The 18,316-nt window shown below is 43.3% G+C and overlaps 1 protein-coding gene across 1 annotated transcript; it reads left to right on the top strand.

Annotated features, from left to right (window-relative positions):
* The first annotated feature begins 24 nt into the window (after positions 1–24).
* NSRP1 (nuclear speckle splicing regulatory protein 1) lies at positions 25–15,792 on the top strand. Its single transcript, XM_054166906.1, has 7 exons — positions 25–65; positions 1,761–1,848; positions 10,358–10,414; positions 10,992–11,123; positions 12,029–12,236; positions 12,806–12,914; positions 14,158–15,792. Exons 1-7 carry the CDS (start codon positions 46–48, stop codon positions 15,188–15,190), a joined length of 1,647 nt encoding a protein of 548 aa, XP_054022881.1. The 5' UTR covers positions 25–45; the 3' UTR covers positions 15,191–15,792.
* Positions 15,793–18,316: the final 2,524 nt, after the last annotated feature.

The following is an 18,316-nucleotide window of genomic DNA, read 5'->3' as shown; positions in this document are numbered from 1 at the left end:
AACGTCAGATGGCCTCTACTTGGCGACGGCAGCGGCCGGGACAAGATGGCGACGTTGAGCAAGCAGTGAGTGACGGGGGAGCCGGGGTTGTGGGGCCCTGCCGCACCGCCGCCGGGCTCCTGGGGGCGGGGATGCGCCCGAGCCCTGCTCCGCGGGGCAGCGACTGGGGGAGGTCTTGGGGCCGCGCTACGGGCAGACGTAGGCGCAGCTCTTGCCCCAGGCCGCGGCCAGCTCTGACAGAACCCCCGGGCCGGGCCGTAGGAGTGGGGCTCCCCCGGCCTGTGTCTGCCCTGCAGCCCGGTACTGTTGGCCTCAATTTAAAACTATGTTTATTAAAAACAAAACCCTAAAGAAAGGGAAGGCATCGAAGGCTGCGGCGGTGTGGCCAGCGGGATAGATTTCACTCTTAGGAGTTGAATCCCCTCAGAATTCCCCCACAGACAGCAGTGCAGCTGCCGCCTCCTGCCCCCTGAGCACCGGCCTGACGCGGCCGAGCTGCGGCGGCGGTTTGCAGCTGTCGGCTTCTCGCAGCCGGGTCAGGGGGAGCCGCTGGGAGGCGGGCCCAGAGCTCGTCACAGTGGTGATGTTCCTACGGCACCGCGGAGTCCTTCGCTCAGCGCTGCACGCTGTGGCGAGCTGTCTGCTTAGTGATGGGCTCACCGAAAGGCAGGTGGGCGAGAAATTCCTGATGTAGGGATTGCGCAGTAGCGAAAACATAGGAAGTGTTTCTGAGCAGTCTGGCCGTGTCAGCGGAAAAGTTCTCTGTGTGTAGTTAGTTGATGTTTGCATGACGTAAGCTGACTGTAAATCTATTGCCATAGCTGTCTGTGGGTTGATGGTTTATATTGCCATGCAAAATAGGTGAACTTCTTGCTGCCCCGGCAAAAGCTTTCCTTGAGCACTGTTTTATCCTGTATATTTTGTCTCTGTTAACACATCCATCTTGGAGAACAGCCACTTTGTCAATGGGATATGACCAAGAGCAGTTCAAATGGGTTTTCATCTCAGACTGGCCAGTTTTGTGCCGATACTTAAGGAGGTTGAGGGGAGACCTTTTCACTGTCTACAACCTCGTGAAAGAAGGTTGGAGCCAGGTGGTGTCATTGGTCTCTCCTCCTAAGTGATAGGAGTAGAGGAAATGGCATGAGGTTACATCAGTGGAGATTCAGATTGGACATGAGGAAAAATTTCTTCACTGAAAGGGTTGTCCAGCACTAGGACAAGCTGCTCAGGGCAGTGGTGAAGTCACCATCCCTGGAGACATGTAGACATGGTGCCAAGGGACATGGTTAGCAGCAGACTTGGGAGTGTTAGGTTCATGGTTGGACTTAATGATCTTAAAGGTCTTTTCCAGCCTGAATGATTCCATGAGGCATAGTTAAGGAGCAGCTAGTGTAGACTAACACTAAATCTCTGCAGGTTAAACAGTAGCAGTTTCTTAGTTCTCCAAGGGAGCAAAAATATCACTTGGAGGACTATGGACACAAGAGCTTTGTGACCTAATTTAGGAAGCTTGTTGTATCCCAGAGCCTTTGCATGGATAAAGACAGCAATAGCCATGGGAGGAGCTGGCAGGCATGTGGCAAAGCTTGAGTGCACTGCTGCAGATGCTGCTGAGAGCTGTACTGGATACATTATGTTGATGGTGATCTTTTGAGTTTTGAGGTTGAAAATGGTAGATTGTTTTTTTTTGTTTGGAACATGCTGTGTCTTTTGTTCTAAATAATGTTAAAAGTAATTAATTTTTTTTTCCCCCCTAGATATGGGCTCATCATGCCCAAAAAGTTGCCACAGAAAAATCTCGTCTCAGAGAAACTCTCAGTGTTTGCAGATGACTCTGATGATGAGGTCAGTTCACCATTTTTCTGCTGAAATTTTACCCGTGTTTTGTAAATTGTTTATTTCCAACCTTTAATGCTTGCATCATCTTGTGGCAGTGTCAGTAAGGTAAGTGTCATCACGCTGCATTTGGGTCTGAAATACAATCTCTGTTTTCTCCAGTGCAAGTTACGTGGCAGTGATGACTGGAGTGTTAAGTTACTTTTGACTCTTCCAAAAATTCATCACTTGTGGCAGCCTGTTTGCAAGAGTTAACAGTATCCAGCTTGGAAAGAAAGTTGTTGGCTGCTGCTGCTAAATGTGTCTGCAAATGGAAAGACCAGCAGTAATCAACACTTGTTTCTTAGATACTAACTTTAAAGTGTAGCTGGTAAGCGTGTTTTATCCTTTAGCTCATTCCACTCAAATTTGCTATGACTGAGTTCCAATGTTGAGTTGTTTCAATGTTGACTGTAAACAAAAGCAAAGCTGTACAGCCCTAAAGTTCTACTACACAAACCCCAGAAGGTAAGTAACAAGAGTTACCTGTAGTCCTGGAAGTACTCCCAGCACTTGTGGTGCTAAATTGGACAATGCACAGCTTCTCTGTGGTCACAGAGTCAATGCTCTGGTGTGCAACTGTATTGCATGATGTTCTGTGTAGAGACACTGTCCCTGGGGGTGTTCAAAAAGGGATTGGACGCGACACTTGAAGAGTCGCGTTTAAGAGTTATGAGGTGTTTAAGAGTCTTAAGATTTAAGAGTCATGAGGTGTTGGGTGATAGGTTGGACTTGATGATGTCTGAGGTCTTTTCCAAACTTATTGATTCTCTGAGTCCTGTCAATACTCTCCTTTCTTCATATTATTTTACTATTTTTTAAAGTATTACCTTCCAAACCTCCTCTTCTCCCTGCCCCAGTAGAGGGTGCTGTACACTATACAAATCACACTGCTGGGTGATCTGCCCTGATTATGGGGAACATCCAAGAACTGGTATGGTGTAAAGGTGTAAAGGTTGGTTTGGGTCCCTGACAGAAACTCAACTTCTAAAGGAGACATTTGGAAGGAGGCCAGGAGCCCTCATAGTTTACAGATAAAGAGGAGAAATTCAGGACTGTGGAGATGAATTTTCCGCATGGATGGATATTGCTTTCTGGACATAATGTTACAATGTAGGGGGGTTTAGTGAGCTGGAATTCCTTGTGATAATTTAATCATAATGCCATGATGTGCATGTTTAATGTTTTTCCACAAACCCCAGAAAAGAATATTTTCACGTGCCTACAGTTTAGAATATTAACAGTGAAGGGCTTGAAATTTAGAAGCAGAGCATGTGTTAGAAAAATCTTCTTCCTGCTCTAGAGCTTCACTCAGTGCCCTTTTGTGTGGTTGAAAAAAACCCCAATGCTGCTGAAGCATCAAATAATCTTTGTAGTTTTCTGACTCCTTTTATCCAAACATTATTTTTTAAATGTTTTCTAATGCAGTTGTTACTTGGATGTCACAGACTGACTGACATTCCTGCGTGCCTGGCTTCATGACAGAATCCAGAATGCTGCTGCTGAAGGTGTCTGAGCTTCCTAAGAAGGCTGAGGGCCTCCCTAGTGATACCCTGTCAACATGAAAATGCCTTAGGGAAGCTTTTAGGACTTATAAGAAATAGAACAGGAAGATGTCTTAAATCCCATCCCTTTCCTCACTTAGCTGCTCTCCTCAGCACTCTCAGGAGGTATTAATCTCCTGTTGAGCTCATCGCTGGGACTGTGGCTCTGGAAAGAGGCTTTCTTTGCATACAGCTAGTGGAGATGGCAGTGGATCCACTGTCCTCAATGTCAGGAGCACTTTCTCTGGCAGTTTGGGATTTTGTGTCTTCCTCTGTGTTAAGAAACTAACCCCACATTTTCCAGATCCCAGGAGTGAGCCGGATTTAATCCGTGTCACTGAGCAGCGTGCGTAGGACTGGGAACCTTCCTGAGCGTGGGGCTGTCTTGCAGTTTTTTGACTTCTCCATTTTCTCTTAATGTCTTAAATATTAAAGCAAAATCAGAAATGCTAATAATTCTCATAAATGTGCTGTCTGCTAACTTACAGCTTAACAGATCAAGTATCCTCCCTTGCAGAAAGGTTGACAGATTGGCTACGAGTCTGCTGTACAGACTTAGAAGTTGTCATGTTCTTCAATATGGTACATACCCAGCAAAAAAGTAATAATCTCATAACTGCCTTTATCAGAGAAGATAACTTTTTTTAAAAAACAAAATTACTTTATTAGTTCAGTAATAATTTCAGAGCTTTTCAAGATAAGGAGCAGCATTTGGGAGGGGTTTCATTTCCTGTCTGCTACCTTATCAGTCAGAACTACATCTCAAATGTCTGGAGATTGTGTATTTTTAACTGAACTCTAATAAAGTTTGTGCTGGGTAATCTGCACACCTGACTTGGTCTGTGATTACACATCAGATACCAAACTTTTGCACCTTTTTTTTTAACTTAGATGTTACTATGCACATTTCAGTAAGATTTTGCCTATACCCTGGCTGGAAGGATTGGAAAGGTTTAGGTTTTTTCTATGGCTAAGTACACTAATGGATGTTAGATGCTGATGAGGGTGATCCTTGGGTTAGTTCATAAGAAACAGAACATCTGGGATGGAAATTTTCTTGAAATCCAGTGTCAATGGGGAAACTGTAAACCAGGTGATTACAGTTTCTTCTGGCCAATACAATTCTTAATTATTTGCCTTTATAACAAGTTGTTGCTGTGTTTAAAACAGGGGGGAAGGTTGTTACTCCTAAGAAGGCCTGTTGTAGAAACTGGATGTTACAGCAACAAACTGTGATAAGTTAGAAATAAGTTACCTTAGTGGCTTAGTGTCATTTGTGATATAGTAATTTTCTCCAAAAATATTATTCTCTTATTCATGTTGTGCATTTTCAGAGGTGACCTGGTGGTGGTGTTCACAGGGCACTGTTCCACGTTTTATTTTCTTTGGAATTCAGCTGGGAATATCTCTATAATACAGCAGCTACAAATTCTGTTTCTTGATTGTATCAGAATTGCCCAGCATCCATTTCTGTGCCTTGCCTGCCTTTCATAAACTCATTTCTTGCTACAAGATGTAAAGTGTAGCCGAAAAATAACTGTACAGAGACCACCTTAGGAATTAGTTCAGAAAATTCTGTCTTCTTGTCGACTCAGAGTTTTGGGTTTGCTTCTACCTTCCCACCCACTTTGCAACTTTGCAAAGGATACTAGAAGGAGGATTGGTGAAGTATGAAGTATGAATGATGACCAGAATTTATCCCACAGTTTTCATGCAAAACAAGACTGAGTAGTCTAAAGGAGCTCTTAGAAAAGAGGAGAAGGAAGTGGAGAGGAGTAATTCCAGAGGATACTTGTAAAATCAAGAAAGATTCAGAGCAAGCGAAATGACATTGCCATTTCTCATAATGTGAGCAGTAGGGTATGTTGTGGGTTTACCAAGTAACTGGTTTCATCTAAGCAAAAGGAAGTTGATTTTTTTTCCTCCACTCCAACAATGTATCATTAAGTTGTGGGACTCAGTGCCACAGGATGTTGTCGCATGGTCAAAAATATAAATGGATTCAGAAATGGATTAGCCAAATTAAAGGATGCTCGTGGTGTCAAACAATGGTCCAGATGCATCCTCCAGGTCGGGAAGTCCCTAACCTCCAGGTTTCTGGAAGCTGTAAGGGACTGCCAAGGAAAGCTAATTCTTCACAAGACCTGTTCCTTTACAGGAGAGGGTTAAAATGTTTTCTCCTTCCACAAAATACTAAACTATAAGCTTTGTGCTTCAGAAGAGTAGGTTGACTGGAGGGAAAGAGAAGGTGTGAGACAGATTGCTGAGTTTCTAGGGCCTTTAATAACTGGGCAGTTGATAAACCAATACAAGGGAACAGGAAGTTCTCATCTGTCAGAGCTCACAGCCCAACAGGAAATTGCCAGCCATAAACCATTAGGACAAGTATTTGTTTTTTGTAAACCTGCTGCCACTCTAGACAAACAAATCACAGGTGAACTTGTTGGCAGTGATACAGACAGCGATCAGGATCGTATATTACAGTTGTGTTTGTGTAATCTGTGTCGATCAACACCTTCATTTCGTGTAGGCAGACAAGGTGAGCACTCTAAGCAATGTGTCAGGTATTTTGGTGGAATAAAGCTCCTTCTGTGAATATACCTGCAGAATCCCTTTTGTTTTCTGCTGAGCCTGTGCCTTCTGGCGGTAATCGTAGAATCAATAAGGTTGGAAAAGACCTCAAAGATCATCAAGTCCAACCTGTCTCCCAAGACCTCTTGACTATTACTACCAAGTGCCATGTCCAATCCCTTTTTGAACACCTCCAGGGATGGTGACTCCACCACCTCCCTGGGCAGCACATTCCAATGGCTAACAACTCTGTGAAGGACTTGCTCCTTACCTCGAGCCTAAACTTCCCCTGGTGCAGTTTGAGACTGTGTCCTCTTGTTCTGGTGCTGGTTGCCTGGGAGAAGAGGCCAACCCCCACTCCTTATTCTTCAGGTATCTTTCTGTAAAACCAGTGTAAGAGTGGCTGGTAGAGGAATCCTTCAGTGATGACCCTTAACAGAGCAAGCAGAGAACCATCATCCTCCCCAGGAGTCTGATGTGTGTTACTCTGTCAATTTAAAATACTTGATTATATTAAAGGATTTTTTAGAAGAAACCATGGGATGTAAAAAACAAGTACAGTATTTTAAATAATTATCAACATCAGCTCCTCAATCCTGAAAGCCAGAGTTAAATGCAAGATGAATGAAGCCAGGACTCTTGTAGGCTGTTTTAAATGGAATATTCTGCTGTCTATTTCCCCTGGTTAACCAGCTACATAAATAAATAAGAGGCTATATCCATGTCTAGTCCAAATAATCATTGAGCTGTAGAATCCAGGCTGTAGTTCCAGATACCACAATGGGCTCTGTGTGTTGCCAATGCCTGCCAAGCTCAGCTCCTGAAGCCTGAAGCATGGTCTGCTTCCTTACCTGCTTCTCTGCAGCTGGGGAAAAGAGAGAGGCTGCTTTCTAGTGCTGGTTTTTGCTTCCATGGAAGTGCACATCACACTTTCCTTCTAGTGCTGTAGTTTAACCACAAACTTTAACATTTTGAAGCAGAGATGAATTTTATCTAGGTCTGCATGTAGCAGTTAGGGCACCAAAAAAATTTGCAATGTCTGACCTCTCAGGTTCCCATCTTTACTTGTCTGGAGTGTGGGTGCATTAGGAAAATCTTGAACATTCTGTGTCTCAGGATTTTGTGATTGCAGTATTAGGCAAGTAAATCCCAGCATGTTTGTGAGACATGAATGAAGGTCTGAGTGTCTGGAGTTGACTGGATGGCATTGTGTCCTTCTCCAAATACTGATGTGTTGCCTTGGCACCTTTTCTAGATGAGTGTAGAATCAACTTGGTGCTCCCTCTCAGGTGCTACCTCTTTTTGTTGCTTACAGTTTGCACAGCAGATAAAGCCTCCTTAGAAGTGGTCACTGTGTGTGCTTGTTAGTCAGTCCCATATGACTTGAGAACTCCCTAACAGCCTTGGCCCTCCTTGTGGGGTGGCAGAGAGCCCAAAGACACTGCATCCCTGTGGTCATCATGACAATGGGCAGCTGAGGAAAGGCACAGCCACAGATGAGAGTTTGTGGGTTTAATCTTCTTCAGTGCTGAGGAGGAACCGTTGACTGACACTCAGCACAGGACTGGCTTTTGGTCATACACAGCATTGCTCAGCTGCTGAATCAAGCAGGCAGAGTGTCTGAGGAGATGACAGGGGAAATAAAGAGGCAGAGGGCACAGTCAGGTTTAATGAAACTCCTTTAATTCAGCTGCACAGGGCACAACTTGTTCCCTGTTTCTGAAATTAACCAGTGAAAAATAGATTTGGACTGTTTACAGTCTGTCATCTAGAAGATTATGGAAAAGCACTTTGCATTCTTCCTTGTTGACACATCTGTTACAATTTTAATAGCCTAGGAAAGAGGGGTCACAGCACATTATTATTTTAAACATCAAATGAATTCAAAAGCCTTCTTGTTCAGGGGATCTGCTTGAGTTTACATGGTGCTAATTCTGTTTGATTTCAGAAAATCCTAGCCCCTGCTGCCAAGCTCCCTGCTAGCTGCTTTCCAGTTTTTAATTTTATTGGGAGCTGGTTACAAATCTCTTTGTCTTTGTTTTCCTTTTTTAAAACATGGTTTATAGCACATTGCAGAATTTGGGAAGCTGCCAGGATGCAGGAGGATTTTTTTCCTTCCTATTTCTGCCTTTTAAGATCAAGAGATACTTAATTACATAAACAAGGATGTGAGTCCTGTCAGAGTGAATTTGTTTAATAAACAGCATTATGTATTGATTGAGGAAAGTTAGTTAGACTGAGAATTAGGCAATAGAGTTCAACACTAATTGTGTGACCTGCACTAGATTCCATGGTCCTGCTCTGGTGGGGGGCGGTTGAACTCGATATCCACAGGTCCCTTCCAACCTCTAACATCCTGTGAGCCTGTTAGTCACAGACAAAACTAAATCAAATGCAGAGCTTTTTTTTTTCCTTTTTCAAGCCAGCATGATTAGAAAGCACGTTTCCAGTAGTGGGTATGGTTTTTTTTCCTTTGGGAAGATTAGCACTGCTCTTTTCATAGAATCAGTCAGGGTTGGAAGGGACCACAAGGATCATCCAGTTCCAACCCCTCTGCCATGGGCAGGGACACAGTATCACAGTATCACCAAGGTTGGAGGAGACCTCAGAGATTGAGTCCAACCTGTCACCACAGACCTCATGACTAGACCATGGCACCAAGTGCCATGTCCAATCCCCTTTTGAACACCTCCAAGGATGATGATTCCACCACCTCCCTGGGCAGCACATTCCAATGACAAATGACTCTCTCTGTGAAGAACTTTCTCCTTACCTCGAGCCTAAACTTCCCCTGGTGCAGCTTGAGACTGTGTCCTCTTGTTCTGGTGCTGGTTGCCTGGGAGAAGAGACCAACCCCTTCCTGGCCACAACCACCTTTCAGGTAGTTGTAGAGAGCAATGAGGTCTCCCCTGAGCCTCCTCTTCTCCAGGCTAAACAACCCCAGCTCCCTCAGCCTCTCCTCATAGGGCTGTGCTCAAGGCCTCTCCCCAGCCTTGTTGCCCTTCTCTGGACTCGTTCAAGTGTCTCGATGTCCTTCCCTCACACTAGATCAGGCTGGCCAGAGCCTCATCCAGCCTGGTCTTAAACACCTCCAGGGACGGTGCCCTAACCACTTCCCTGGACAACCCATTCCAGGGCTTCACCACTCTCATCGGGAAGAACTTCCTCAAGTCCAGCCTGAATCTCCCCACCTCCAGCTTCATTCCATTCCCCCTAGTCCTCTCACTACCTGATATCCTGAGAAGTCCCTCCCCAGCCTTCTTGTAGGCCCCCTTCAGATACTGGAAAGCCACAATGAGGTCACCTCGGAGCCTTCTTTTCTCCAGACTGAACAGCCCCAACTCTTTCAGTCTGTCCTCATAGGAGAGGTGCTCCAGCCCTCTGCTCATCCTCGTGGCCCTAGCATATTCATCTCAAGAAATTAAACATTACTGTTGGAAGTATGTGCTGTTCAAATCAGTATTCTTACTTCTAAAAATAGGGAACTAATGATAGAGATCAAACCTGAAACAAGTGACAAATCCTTTTGGAGATTTGGATTTTACTATGAATGCACTACATTTTTTTTTCATGTGATTGTCAGTAAGAATATAAATTACTAGGAGGGTATAATTCCAATTTCATTTGGGTGTTTGTTTTCTGTGTTTTCCTTCTCCCCTCCCTATTTTTAAATGGCAAAACCTGAAGGAATTGTAGTGTTTGGGAGTGAGCAGGTGCATTACAAGCATCCTTCTCTTAGGAATTTGTTTCACTACTGGCCTTAACTGTCCTTTGCTAGATGTTCTGTCTGCTGATGCACCAACAGATTGACCCTTGCTGTCCTGGGGGCCAGGCTGACTGAGGCCTTGACCAGCTTGGTCTGTTGGAGGGTGTCCCTGCCCATGGCAGGAGAGTTGGAGCTAGATGGTCTTTAAGATCCCTTCCAACTCAAATTATTCTATGAATGCATGAATCCTTTCTACCAGGTTTTTGGAGGTGGATGGAGGAAGGCACTGCAGCTGAACAGTTTTCTCAGACCTTCTATGTCTCTGAGCATTTCTTGGACAGCGATTACTTCTGTAAAACAGCATGAAATTTTATGCAGCTTTTTGAGGTACTTGTGTCACTGTAGCAGTGTTCTTAAACTCATCTCTATTTTCATTAAAAATAGTTAAGATATGTTGAGGTGCTGCAACATTGCTTGTGGAAAAGGCTGGTTCATTGCATGCTTGTGAGTAAACTCAGGTTTTCTTGCTTACAGAAAAACACTCTTGAAGTGAGAGACTGACTTGTGTGACTTAGAGTTGTTTGTTAGAATGGTAGAAAAAGAACATGAGCTGTGTCAAGGTAGTTCATTTTATTTCTGCAATGTTTCCTTCTTCCAGCCTTCTGTTGGTGAAAGTCTTCAGAGAGAAGCCTTGAGAAAACAAGCAATGAAACAGGTAAGATGTGGTGGGGACTCTTCATACCCATGGCAGACGAAGAAATGATTGCAGCCATTCCCTTTTATTAAATTATTGGAGAAACTTGGTTGTGCATCTGCAGAGTTAGAGTTGCCCTTAAAAATAAATCAATGTTTCAACAGTTTTTAGTTCCAAGTAGAAAAACAGGGTTGTGTGCTGAGTTATATTGGTGTCTGTTTGGAGCTGTAGGGATAAGCTACAGATGCAAACAGTCAAATTTGCTGGAGTGTTGTTTACTGTTTATTTAAAAATACAATAATTGCATTGTTTGATGAAACAGTTGCTCATTCAGCAGTTTCCACTATGGTTTTTGACTTTGCTTCCTGTAGTTCCTGTAACTGCAGATACTGATGTTGGTTTGGTTATTCATTATTTTCCATCTTACTAAATGGCTCAAGAGCGTTGTGGCTGAGCCTGGTTTGATGTACATTCAGTGTTCTAATGGATGGGTTCATATTGTAGGTCTGTGTCAATTACAATACAGGAATAAACCATTGGAAAACAATTAAAATTTCATGCTTAATATTCTGGTATCTTCACCCTTGTTTTCTTTTAGACTAAATTAGAGATTCAGAAGGCTTTGGAGGAAGATGCCACAGTGTATGAATATGACAGCATTTATGATGAAATACAGCAGAAGAAGAAAGAGAGTAATGCCAGAGTGCTCTCTGGAGGGGATGACACAAAGGTGGGTACCTGGAGATGCACACTATCTGACTGATCTCTGTATGTCTGGAGTAACTGGCTGATTAACTTTTAAGGTCTGCCAAATGCATTTTCTCATGGGACAGCTTGTTCAAATCCTGTTACATAAGGTAGTAATTGGCAAGAATTTTGGCAAAGCTGCTGGTTCATCAGAGACTTCAGTCCTGATCCAGTGGTATTCTGGAGTTTATGATGTACATATGTCTGTGCATTTCTGAAGAGAAAGTTACAATGGGACAGCAGTATTAGAGGCCATGGACTCTGCAGCAATACAACTTGTGATATCAATGACTTTGGTTACTAAGCCAGTGAGCATAAATTGTGCCACCTCACTCACCAGTCTGCTTACTGGAGGACTGTCAGAAGACTAATTAACTTTCCTTGGTGCAATGTGAGTTAATTTCCACAGCTCAATGCCTTGTTTCAAAGCATTGCTATATTACTCTTGACAAGTGATGCTTTCATTGTTACTTATTCTGTTTCATTTGAAAGCTCTTGTCAGGTTAGGTGAGTACAAAAGGAAGCTTCCCATGCTTTATAGCAGTAGAAAGGCAAAACTATTGCAAGGCAGAAGACAGAGGGGTGAGAAATCAAAAAACTCTTGATTTCACTCAGAACAAAAATCATCCTAGTGAAAGGTGGGCTGAATGTTTTGACTGAATACAGCAACCTCCTTTGTTAGTGGGAAGCACGTCATGTTAGTCACCTGAACGGGGGTGACACTTCGCTTCAGGCAGCTGTCAAACACTGAGAGTAGCTTAGAATGGCTTCTGCCAGTTTTCTTCCATTGCCCACTTTCTTCAGCATCTCCATCAATCTCAGTTTGTGTTTTCTCTGCCACCTCAGTTTACCTCTCAGCATGATACCTTTTTTTCTCTCCTGTTTTAGCCCAAGTACATCCATAACATCGTCAAGGCAGCTGAGATTAGGAAGAAGGAGCAGGAAAGGAGAATGGAAAGAAAAATTCAGAAAGAGCGAGAAATGGAAGGGGAAGAGTTTGCTCATAAGGAGTCTTTTGTGACTTCAGCCTATAAGAAGAAACTGCAAGAAAGGGCTGAGGAGGAGGAGAGAGAAAGAAGAGAAGCAGCTCTTGAAGGTGAGATTCAGACTAAAGTAATTCTCCTGAAAAAAAACATGTACAAGTGTGGCCTTTATGTGGCTTACAGCATTGTCAGCTGGTCTCTGTGAGGCTTGTGATACAGAAAGACAAAAAGGGCCAGACAGCAGGTACTGAATCAGACCCCACTTTACCAGTTACTTTCCTTTGTTCACGTTACTAAAGGAACAGAAGCAGCTCCTCTGTTGGTGTGTCAGTACAATTTGGTTGCTACTTGAAATTTTTGGGGAGGAGTCAGTCATTGAAAGAAGACTTCAAAGCCTGGTGTGCAATGATACTTGCACTCCTTAGGACATTCTGTACAGTGTCCTAGGGAATAGGGGAGATAGGATCATAAGTTAAATCAGGTTGGCATGGACCTCTGAAAGTCACCTGTTCCAGCCTCCTGCTCAAAGTGTGATCTGCTGTGAGGTCCAATCAGGTTGCTCTCGAGTTTTTTTCCACTTTGAGCTTCAAACCTCTAGGATGGAGATGGCAGTCTTGGTGGCACCTACCCATTGTGAGTTGTGTCTAATGAGTACAATGAATCCAACCTTACATTCTTTCAGCATACATGGATGTGACCAAACAGAGGGATCTCAGTGGATTTTACAGACATCTTTTAAACCAGACGGTAGGAGAAGAGGAGATGCCTAAATGCAGCTTCCGTGAAGCCAGGTAGGATGTGATTCCAGATCATTTAGGACACAAACCAGCTTCTGGCAGTTTGAGATTCAGTGAAACACCATGGAAATTAGAGAGTACCTGGAACACTGCTAGAGTGATTGCTTTATACAGCTGATTAACTGACAGGAGCAGGAGAGGGATGTCATTTAAAAAGTACCAAGTGGTGTTATTCTACCTGACTTTTACGTTGGTTTGCGTAAAGTTTGGCAGTCTGCATGGAGTTGTGTGTTTTGAATCATGAAGGAGACTAAAGGTAAAATGATGAATGTAGAGAGAAGTCATAGGATGATGTTTCATAAAAGAATGTGTCTCTAGTTTTGTGCTCACTCCACCTTTTACAGCTTCATAAAGAAGAAATTCATTGAGTATTGATGCTGTGGTAAAAAGAAATTAATCAAATATGTAGGAAATCCACTGGGAATGTTTTACAATCTTAATATGTGCACATTCCAAAGCAAAATAATGAGATGAGGCTGAATTATTTATGTAGCTGAGGTGATGAAATGCTGCCCTGTGGATAAATAATGGTGAAGGTGTTGTGTTTTCCTGGAAGCTGAGTCACAAGAAGATCTGCTTCCTTAGACTTTACAGCAGAATCTTAATTCATGGAATCATAGAATGGTTTGAGTTAGAAGGGACCTCCAAAAGTCATCTAGTCCAGACCCACTGCAGTGAGCAGGGACATCCTCCATTAGATCAGGTTGCCCAGAGCCCTGTTGAGCCTGACCTTGAATATCTCCAAGGATGAAGCAGCAACTACCTCGCTGGGCAACCTGTTGCAGTGTTCCACCACCCTCCTGATAAAGAACTTGTTCCTAACATCCAACCTAAATCTACTCTTCAATTTCAAATCATTGCCCCTTGTCCTATCACTGCAAACAGTCCCTCTCCAGCCTTCTTGTAGGCTCCCTTCAGATACTGGCAGGCTGCTATATTAGGTCTCCCTGGAGCCTTCTCTTCTCCAGCCTGAACAACTCCAGCTCCCTCAGCCTGTCCTCATAGCAGAGGTGTTCCAGCCTCCTGATAATTTTCATGGCCCTCCTCTGGACCCCACTCCATGAGGTCCATGTCCTTGTGTTGAGGGTACCAAAGCTGCATGCAGTACTCAGGTGAGGTCTCCCCACAGCACAGTCAAGTTGCTTAAGTCCTGACCAACACCCAAGTTTGCAGTCAAGTCTGAGATTTCAGGCTGTGTAATGCTTTTTCTTTTTTTAACATAAAAAAATATATGTAGGATAAAGGAAGAAAAACCTGACCATAGTGATGAATCCAACCAGAGGAACAGAAGTCCACATGAAAAGCAAAGACTGAAGCCTACTGTGAAGAAAGAGAATAACCCAGACGCTGATACTGACCTAGGAACTGATAGTAGTGATGATGATCAGAGACAGAAAACTAGTAAAGCAAATCTGAAAAAGAAGAAAAGGAGAGCGAGCTCTGTGAGCAGTGAAGAGGAGGGTAAACCTCACAAGAGCCAGAGGCATTCCAGATCTCCAAGCTCATCCAGTGTGGAGGAAGAGCTGCGCTCAAAAGCCCAAACAAACCATCACGCAAAGAGAGGAGAGAGCAGGCCAAGCAGAAGGGGAAATGATGAACAGCACAGGGACAAAGATTATGAGAGAAGCAGGACCCACGAAAAGGATCACCAAAGGGAAAAGGAAGAGCGACACAGACATGGGGATCACACCAACAAAGATAGCTACAGAAGGAGGGAAGAGCACTATGAGAAGCAAAGGGGGAAGGAAAGAAAAGAGAGGGAGGGACATGGCAGAGAGTATAGGAAGGCAAAGGAGAGAGAAGAGAAGGGCTCAGAAAAGGAACGAGAGAAAGAAAGAACAAGAAATGGTAAAGATAGATATGACAGAGAGAAGGAGAGAGGAGAGAAATACAGAGAAAAGGAAGATCATACAAAGGAGAGGAGGGAGAAATATGGCAGTGATGAAAAGAAATACAGAGAGAGGAGGGAAGGTACTCCTGCCTCTGTGGAAAAAGATGGAGAGACTGATCCGGAAAAAGAGAGAAAGGGAAGAGAGAGAGAAGCCGATGAGAAGGGAAGGTCCAGCTCTGGAACTTCATCTGCACAAAAACATAATGCTGGAGAAGAAGGGGAGAAGGAGGAGAAGGAGCAGGCACAGAAACCTGAGAGCAGGAGCAAATTTGCCAAACGGAGCAACGAGGAGACCGTCATGTCGGCGAGGGACCGCTACCTGCAGAGGCAGATGGCACGGGTCAGTGCCAAGCCTTACATTGAGAAGGAAGAGGATTAACGTCCCTGTGGTGAACAAAACCACCTGATCTGTCAAACAGGGGGAAAAGCCATTGCTGCGTGCACTCCTGTACAGAAGGAAAGGTCTATCCCAGTTATTCCTGGCTTTCATTTAAGAAACTGTGTGTGCCAGAGTAGAACGACTTTGGAGATGGATTCGTGGATCACCTGACACACACCCTTAGTCTGTTTAAACAATTGAAATACTAAATTTGGCTGTTTCTGTCCACCTTGGCCGTCAGTTTCCTAACCTTGGTACTTCGGATTCTTGGGCAGACCTAGGAGTGTTAAACAGTGTCAGGTGAGAATTCCTTCCCCTGCCAGCCCCTGCTCCTTTACCAGCTGGAACAGTGAGCCCTGCTGAAGCACAGGTGTTTCAGGAGTTACTGTTGCCCAGTGGTGCTCTCAAAAATGAGAAACAGACCTGTGAAAGAGAGAGGGGAAAAGCAAAAAACCCAACCTGAGGATAACCCAGGAGATTTCTGTATGAAGAACAGCATTTTGTAAGCTAAGTGCATATTGCCACGAGTTTTTTATTTATGCCTGGGTTTTGGTTTTGGGGACCTGATGTACAGAAACACTGAAATAAAGTGTAAGATACAGACTGGATCTAATGCATGGATCTGTTTTAATGCTTGTGTTATTTTACTGCATCTTTTTTTCTGTGAAATAAGGTCTATGGGTCTTCTTTTTTCCCTTTCTGTATTAACATCCTGCTTCTGCTGCAGGTGATGTTTTAGATTAGCCAATCTGCTGAAAGGTTCATAATCAGAAGTGAAGTTACCTCCAAACTATAGCTTGGTGAGCAGGATATCTGACAGTGGCTGTAGGTTTTAGAACACACTCTCAGCATTTTTTACAATGGCTTCTTTTACTTTGTTTTGTAGCATCTATCCTTCAGTAGGTGACATCTACTGTAAAAAAAAAAAGCAGCTTGTGGGGTTGGTGTTTCTCTAATATTTTGTTCAGCAGACTTAGTGATGAGACAAAATGTGAGTTTAGAAAGATGTGAGATGGAGTGAGTTTTATATGTAAGCTAGTCAAGTAGCTAAGCACTTAACTCCAAGTGTGGATCAGTTTGTTTGTGCTGTTCTGTCTAAACAAATGTAATGTGCTTCTGCTGGGGGAGCAGAATGAAAGAGGATTTAGCAGTGGGATGAAGTTCAAACACTGAAGGAAATCCTCTGCTTTTTGTCAGCAGGGCCTTGTTGATATTGTAAATCAGATACTCTTGCTTTTTCTTGGAACTGAGCTTTATTTTTGTTCTTCCCAATAAGAGAAAGGCACAAGAGATGTCTACAGATGGATTATGAATATTAAATTTATTACAATAACAGTTTACAGTACAAGGCACATACTGATGACTTACAATCAGCTTGCAACACTTGTAACTAAACAGCTGCATAAATTAAGACAGGTGCATCATGTACAACTTGGAGGGAATACTTAGTTCTGTACAGCTAAAACTCTCTGCTTAGAAGGCAAACATGGTCCTGATTTACCAGTTTCCTAACTTCCTTTTCACTGTGCAGAATAGAGGGCAGGAGATGCTCATGTGATAGAGAGGTTGAAGGTGAGCTAAAGAGAGGGAATTTCTTTACCTCAAACCTCTTTCAATTGCAGTGCAACCTATTTGGTATCAATAGAGCTAGTTTTTGTAGAAAACCAATGTTTGGTGTGTGGTTACCTGTTGAGCTACCTGATAAATATTGGTTACTCTAAATGTTTTCAGATGGATATGTAAAAGGAAGGGGAAAAAACAGTCAGTTATCAAAAGAAATCATGTTCTCAATATTTCAACCACCCAGCTAAAGGTAGTAAAAATTAAGGTAATGAGAAAAAATTCAAACCTGTGTCTGATGTAACAAGGACCCACTGAGGCCTAAACTGCCTTGCAACTTCAGCTTTTATAGAATGAGAACATGGATGTGTTTTATCTTTGTATTATTCAGGAAAAGGAAAGCCTTGTAATCCACTTCTGGAGGTCTTCCTTGCCCCCTGTTCCCCTAAAGTCCTCAGACTGGCAGTGAAAAGAGCAAAGGTCTTAACACCACAAATGATCTTCTGGCCTATGTCCTGTGACTTTGCATAGCTACATTCCTTCTTCTATGTTCAAATATGTTTACAAACTTTCACCTTCTGTTATTTCCTCATTGGAAAATGGGCTTGAGACCTAAAGCAAAGTAAGGTCAGGTCAGTAGCTACAGCTGAGAGCTTAAGTAGCTTCGGCCTTTCTCCAGGAGGTGTCTGCTCACCTTAGGGAAAAAAAACCCTGGTGGAAGTGATGAAAATGTTCTCGAAAGGTAAACACTGTCCCTGCTTTCCTCTGATACCACAAGTTCTTAGTACCAGTGTAAACCCTTCCAGCAGGTTTCTTCATGCCTGCTGCTATGAATGCACATAACCTTGTTAATGTTAGGAGTACATTACCTAAGTAGACCAAGAGATACAAAAGAAACTTTTATCCTCTGTTTTATTTTACTTTTATTATTGTCTATATGTTTGGTTGGTTTTTTTACATAAGTGATGCCTGCTTAGGTTTATCTGAACTTGTGTCCTCCAACTGACTTGGCAGCTGCAGTCAGTCTGAGGGGCAGTTACACTAGGAGAGCAGGTGTATGCATATAATATAAAGAGGTTAGTATGTGCATGGAGGTTAATTTGCATATCATTTAATATAAATAGTTCTGATGAGAACCAATCCTGCTGAACTCCTTTAGAAAACAAACAAACAAAACACTTCCCATCTTCAGGGTGAAAACCAAATGCATTCAACATCAGACTGGACATGAGGAAGAAGTTCTTCACCATGAGAGTGGTGAAGCCCTGGAATTGGTTGTCCAGGGAGGTGGTTGAGGCCCCATCCCTGGAGGTGTTTAAGCCCATGCTGGATGAGGCTCTGGCCAGGCTGATCTAGTGTGGGGTGTCCCTGCCCATGGCAGGGGGGTTGGAACTAGATGATCCTTGTGGTCCCTTCCAACCCTGACTGATACTATGATACTCTCAGAATGCAAGCTGGTAAAGCTTCAAAGCAGATTTGTGGTAGTTTGTTAACTATACCTTTGCCAGCCAGCCAATTTAAACTTTAGTTTTGTGCTAGGAAAAGATAGAAAAAAAAAGCCACAGG

The sequence above is a fragment of the Dryobates pubescens genome, chromosome 13 (genome assembly GCF_014839835.1).
Source record: "Dryobates pubescens isolate bDryPub1 chromosome 13, bDryPub1.pri, whole genome shotgun sequence".
NCBI lineage: Eukaryota > Metazoa > Chordata > Aves > Piciformes > Picidae > Dryobates > Dryobates pubescens.
The sequence above is the reverse complement of the archived record's forward strand: the minus strand, read 5'-3'. Positions and strand labels throughout refer to the sequence as shown.

What these genes read in the sequence shown, in the direction of transcription:
- NSRP1 (XM_054166906.1), top strand. Translation starts at nt 46, where the DNA reads ATGGCGACGTTGAGCAAGCA. An exon ending in GAAAACAAGCAATGAAACAG is followed by an intron (nt 10,415 to 10,991) that starts GTAAGATGTGGT and finishes GTTTTCTTTTAG; the next exon opens with ACTAAATTAGAGATTCAGAA. An exon ending in CTGGAGGGGATGACACAAAG is followed by an intron (nt 11,124 to 12,028) that starts GTGGGTACCTGG and finishes CTCCTGTTTTAG; the next exon opens with CCCAAGTACATCCATAACAT.